We start from the raw sequence: 5,944 nt of genomic DNA, 5'->3' as shown, positions 1-5,944 counted from the left end.
TCCCAGGAAGGTGGCACGGATGCCCCTCCGGTGGTCCTCCTTGGGCTCTCGCACTCTGGGGCCTCTGGATGTCTGGAGCCTGGATCTCCTCCATGCCTGCTTCATGCCCTGGGGGACGGGGCTATGGCCCTCCACACCCTCTAGCAGACCGTTACATGGGGAAACCTTTTGTATACAAGCGCGCTGATCCACACAGGTGTGCACACGGGTGTTCACTGTTCGTAGACAAACTACACCTTTCGTAGCTGCTACTTCAAAGCACATTGTGCGCTGTCTGTCCTGCGTGCTGCACAACAACATTCAATATTTAGTATTTACTGCTGTTCACACTCAGCTAGATTAACGTGATGGTGTTGTGTTTAGTATGTTGCTTTGTTTTTGTTTGGTTTTTTTTGCTTGTCTTTTCTCCTTTTTCTCTCAACAGGTGATCCAGGAGATTTTTTTTTTCTCTCTTTGTCTTTGTAAGTGCCCTTTCTCACTGTCCCTTTTCCCTTCTGTTTTTCTTTTCCTTCCTCTCTTTCTTTCTCCCTTTCCTATCCCCCAGTCATGTCTGTCCCATCTGTAACAACTGAAAATAAAATAAATAAAAATAACAAAGTTTGATCAAATGGACCAATACGGCAATGCCATGATGATCCATTTGGCAAAATAAATCCATTTGGTATCCTTGTTGGTCTTCGGACAACAATTCTGACGGCTTAAGAACCAAATGGGACAGGGAAAAAAGAAAAAAAAAAAAGAAAGCTGCACACAGGCAGCTGCGTTTGGTTGGATGTGCTGAGGGTCGCGCATCCATCAGGCTGTGAAAAGCTTGGCTGTGATTGGTGGCTGCGACGGCGACACACACATCAGTCCGACACCTTCACCTGCAGTCTCAGTGCAGCACAGGAAACACTTCCCTAAAACAGCCCCCCTCCTCTACCTGTGGAGCTGTCATCGTGTCCTCGGCCTGTCAGGTGGTCCTGTATCTGAAACGAGCTGTTTTAGCTCCTGCTGATCTCACCTGAGCTTCGGGATCACTGCACACACACCGAGCTCATCGTCATGTTTAACCTCCAGCAGGACATACGTGACAGGAAACCTTTTCACGTACCACATCATCGAGGGAGAACTGCGCTCCCTGCGCCACGACGTCACCGTTAATGGCCACCATGGCGCAGCCATCGTAGTAGACGCGGTCTCCGTCACAGCCCCTCTGGTTGGCGTACAGGTAGATTCCTCCGCTCTGCAACGTCACCAGCAGACGGCGTCACGTACAACACTGCTCTCTCGTGCTCAGTGCTGGGCCTCGTATTCGAGTGCGTACCTTGGTGGTGGCCGACTTGATCAGGTTGACCCTCTGGTCAGCTTTGCGGAGCTCGTGGTGGCTTGCGGACGAGTTGGTGAAGATTTCAACGCCGTCCCGACCCATCTGAATGTGAGGGCTGAGGAGAGAACAGAAGTTAGTAGGAGAGCGAGCGAACACCATCGCACCTGTGCGATGCTGTCAGCCTCTCCCCACCTGTCGGGGTTCCAGAGCTCGGCGCAGATCTCAGTGCCGATGCAGGTGTCCTTCGTGGAGAGCACGCAGTCACCGAAGGGGACGGTGTCCTGCAAACACAAACGAGGCGACAAAATTCAGAAGAGAACCTTTCACCAGACATGAGCTCATAACTGTGACAGCAGGGGTTACCTGGCCTGTCACCTCCTGGATCATTCGGGGCAGGAAATACTCCTCCACCTGCCTGAAAGAACCAATCACATCAGACACACATACGTTTAGGGACACATGGTCACCTGCAGACACGTGACAGATTAAAGCTGAACTCCAGAGTGACCGACCGTAACTTGTTCCAGGGGGAGAACCAGCGCACCTCTCTGTAGTTCCCGTGGTTGGCCATCATCATCTTGGGCCTGATCAGCAGGATTTTTCTATGATGAAGGAGCAAAGTGTTTGTTTAGCTCCGTGTGGAGGAAGACTACGACCTGTGCAGAGAACAAGAAGGAGGAGGTGTGGTCTTGCTGACGTACCTGTTGAGGAACAGGACGCGGCAGTTGTAGCGCACGTTGTGATGCATGATGGGCCTGAAAGGACAAGAAACAGTCAGAGCTGCAGGAGGCGAGACGTTACAGGTGCACTCTAAATCATGTCCAGCAGGTGGAGCCAAAGCCTCGTGCTGCACTCTGAAGGCCACACTCACATCCCCACGTCACAGATGATGTCCTGAGTGACGGGAGACTCCAGAAGATTCCTGAGGACCTGGAAGCTGTGCAGCAGCGTGTCCGACTCATAGAAGTGGTCTGCGCAGCCGTAGCCGCTGAAACAAAGCAGAGAAGAAGAGTTGGACCAACAGATGATTCGTGAGTTTAATAAGACGTAAAAGAATCGTACCAGATCTCCAGCTCTGGACCCAGCCTGTATTTGGCTCCATGAGCTTTGGCTTCCTCGATACCTGCAGGCAGACGGGAGTACTGCGTTATCACACACACCTGCCTGATATCACAGACTGTGATAACTCTGATAATCAGTTTGTGACAGAACTAATAATTTAACATGAGTTTTATTTATTTTCTTATCGCGATCTCGTCTCATGTGAGTCGTCCACCTCCAGTAACCCACACTCAGTCTGCAGACCACTCAGTCACTGTTAGAGCAGCCACGGCCCGGTCTGTGTGTGTCTGTGTCCAAGCATCCACATCCACACACACCCAGGACACTCCGACGACCCTTCACCCGGGTCAAAAATCCTCCACACTGCTGCTGTTCTCCATACAGCTAGGAAAGAGGTGTCAAACATAAGGCCCAGGGGCCGGGATCGGCCTGGCTCAAACTCAAATCCGGCCCAATAAACAGTTTTAGAAACTATGAAGGAGGGTATAGATTTGGAACTTTTAGCTGTGCTTTCCTGTTTTCCCACCAACTCAGAAATGTCTGGGTACTTTTTACAGTGTAAAAGACATGACCTTTGACTTGGAGGTGACGTGGTTTCTGGTCAGATGGTGGACTGGCGAGTCCTTTAAAGACCTTGGAACAGTTTCTGATAAAACTACGATGATTTGATTTTTCATCAGTGTCCTGGTTTGGACACACACACACACACACACACACACACACACACACACACACACACGCGCGCGCACACACACACACGCACGCACGCACGCACACACACACACACACACCTGAACATTTTATTATTACTGAGTGACTCTGACAGCAGACCCACGCACCGTGACAGCGCACGGGGATAACGCGTCATGTTTTATGAAAAGCAGAGTTTTTCTTGGCCGTGATTGGCTGGGCCACAGCCTGAGCTCGCGCTGCTTTCACACATCAAACAGAAGCCGCTGCGGTCTCACTCACTCCTCAGGATCCTCTCACAGTTGCCTTCAAAGTCCAGAGCCCACTGGTTCAGAGAGCAGGTAGCCACGGTCACCTTCCGGCCCATTCCGGCGGGTCACGTGGTCACACGGCGCAGGTGATCGAGGACAGAAAGGTTCAGGTGAGAGCGGAGCTGCAGGTCAGCGGGTGTGCTCAGCAGACCTGTGTGAACGCTTCCTGCCTCCTCTTCTTCCCCCGCTGCCTTCACTGAGCCCGTGAGCGCTGCTGCCCCCTGCTGGATCCTCACAGACTCACACCGACGGCAGAAGATGGGCGCAGGCAGGGAAAAAGCCTCTGAATTCACAAAATGATCCAAAAACAAAGACACATTTATACCATTTGTCCCGCGACGCTTCATTTTTAAAGGATAAACTGGAAAATATTCACATATGTGAGCTCCTGGATCAGTAGCTCCCAAGAGAAGAAACCAGCTGGAGTTGAACCTGTGACACAGCATTTGCCCCGTCCTGATTTCTTAGTTTGAGCTTTATAGACTTGGTGTCGCCGATGGAGCCACGAGGAAGCAAACTGCTTAAGCAGGATGATCCCAAACGCACCAGCAAGCAAGTCCAGCCTGAATGTGTCACAAGTGTCCGAGTGAAATTCCTCCACATCCATGTGAAAGACTCACTGAAGGCTGCCAAGGCTGGAACAGACGGTTATTAGGGTTTGGGGGTTAGTTACTTTTACTTTTTCATACACTGCAGGTTTGGAAAGCTTTCTTTCTTTTAATAAAAGAAATCATCGTTAAGAGCTGCATCTTGTCATCACTGGGATCATTTTGTCTAATTTAAACATTTGTTTGATGATCTGAAACACATAAATGTGACAAACATGCAAAAAACCAAAACCCAAAGATATCTGGGAGGAGGCAGATCCTTTTGCACATCACTGCACACAATCTGTGCTGTGAGCTAAACCTTTCATTTCATTCTTCCCTCGCACCATCATCGCTGGGTTTCACCCTACAACTGTCAGATCTTTCATCGTTAAATCATTTGATACACAAAAAACTTAATATTGAATATTTTGCAAGCAGCTTCAAAATGTAATAAAATAATAAAATAAGAGGCAAAACAAAATTTGTGAGAATTTAAGGACTGACATCACAGCAGGGAGCCGCATCCTTTAGTAATAATGAACTTTATTTTCTCTAAAACATGCACTTTGTGTGGACAGTGTGAGCGGGTGGAAACGACATTGTTGTCATCAGTTACAAAGCTGAGGGGAGGTCACGGCCGGTGGTGAGAGATGACACTACAATCACAAACACACTACGACTGCTGCAGGGAAGCCGTCACTTCCCGTCTCGCTTCCCAGCCTCGTCCATCAATCAGCGCTTCCACCGAGCACTTAGGTGTGTGAGGCCAGAGGGGCGTTTCATAAAGACTTGAGTCTCAGCAGGAAACCCGAACAAACAGGCTGGAACCAGCCCAATACGCCGGATTTAGCACGATAATGTGACACGACAGTGTGCTACCATGAGACGTGGCCCTCAAAGCAGGAATCAAAATTCTGTAAAGTTTTTCTTTAAAAGAAAAATAATTTTCGACGGCTCTTCTGTCCCAGTGGCCCCTGAAACTAAAGTTCATTTACAGAGAAACGTGCTTCTCACACAGTTTTCACTTGCTCTGAGCCTCCAGCTGCATTTTTGTTTTTAGGGTCAAAGTTTTCTTTTATTCTTCGACAAACATGAAGCTTTAAGTCTGGTTTGTCCTGCTCCTTCTTTATGAAACACCCCTCTGCACGATTCCTCCTGCTACAAAGAAGAACTGCAGCGCGGCACAGGCGTGAACATGTATGAGCGAACAGACGGATGGACGGACGGATGGACGCGGCGTGAGAGGGCGGTGCAGGACGGGATCATAAACGCGTTCTTCTGGTTCACGAAGATCCACGCTGACAAGGTGGAGCAGCTTCTTCTACATCACAAGGTCCAAAAAAGGAGGTGTGTGTATTTTATATGAACACATGTTCCAGTAATCACACACACACACACACACACACACACACACACACACACTCTCTCTCTCAAATGCACATGAAATAAATAGCAGATATGTACACGGCTTCCATCATGTGGAGAACAGATGAAATGCGTAGCCCTGTCATGTTTCAGTGATGGAAAAACAACTAATGGTGGTGACAGAGGAGGCATCCAGCATTAGTCACAGCGCACAGTCTGCGTACGACACGGAAAAAAAGCTCAAGTCTGAAAAAAGATGAGGGCGGAGTCAAAAGGCAGCGGCTGAAAGCTGATTGGAGCCCACGGTGGAAAAACCACGACGTGTATCTGCTGTCCTGGAATTTCCCCCCACCTCCACCTCACCTGTACAGCTCAGTGTGAGAGAAGGCAAAGGCAGCACCTGCCATTCTCCTCTGACGCCATCGATAATGATCAATAACCAATCCAGAACCAGCCTCGACCCGTTCAGGCAGCATCGCTCTGAACTCCTCCATACAAGTTTGAGGAAGTTTAGTTTCCAAATCGAGCGCTCTGTGGTCCGTCTGATCCGTGCTCCCGGAGCCGCGGCTGGTCATTCATTATATTACTGATGACAGAAACGATGGCTGTGCTCTCCA

At 49.4% G+C, this 5,944-nt stretch overlaps 1 protein-coding gene across 3 annotated transcripts in view; it reads right to left on the bottom strand.

Annotated features, from left to right (window-relative positions):
• The window catches only part of nadsyn1 (NAD synthetase 1), a 9,926-nt gene extending 5,923 nt beyond the window's left edge, over positions 1–4,003 (bottom strand). For 2 of the 3 annotated variants that reach the window (XR_003220743.1, XM_019361679.2), the window contains exons 1-9: positions 3,344–4,003; positions 2,372–2,432; positions 2,181–2,297; positions 2,011–2,064; positions 1,822–1,911; positions 1,673–1,724; positions 1,502–1,590; positions 1,307–1,424; positions 1,094–1,225 (exon numbers count right to left, since the gene is read on the bottom strand). Coding sequence is in view for 2 of the 3 variants with exons in the window: in XM_019361679.2 (XP_019217224.1) it covers positions 1,094–1,225; positions 1,307–1,424; positions 1,502–1,590; positions 1,673–1,724; positions 1,822–1,911; positions 2,011–2,064; positions 2,181–2,297; positions 2,372–2,432; positions 3,344–3,428 (798 nt within the window). In the remaining variant the exon portion in view is untranslated. Of the gene's footprint in view, positions 1–1,093; positions 1,226–1,306; positions 1,425–1,501; positions 1,591–1,672; positions 1,725–1,821; positions 1,912–2,010; positions 2,065–2,180; positions 2,298–2,371; positions 2,433–3,210 lie in introns of all 3 variants that reach the window. The other variant, XM_019361680.2, reaches the window with a different exon arrangement.
• Positions 4,004–5,944: the final 1,941 nt, after the last annotated feature.

Source organism: Oreochromis niloticus, linkage group LG1 (genome assembly GCF_001858045.2).
Source record: "Oreochromis niloticus isolate F11D_XX linkage group LG1, O_niloticus_UMD_NMBU, whole genome shotgun sequence".
NCBI lineage: Eukaryota > Metazoa > Chordata > Actinopteri > Cichliformes > Cichlidae > Oreochromis > Oreochromis niloticus.
This window is presented reverse-complemented; position numbering and strand designations above follow the sequence as displayed.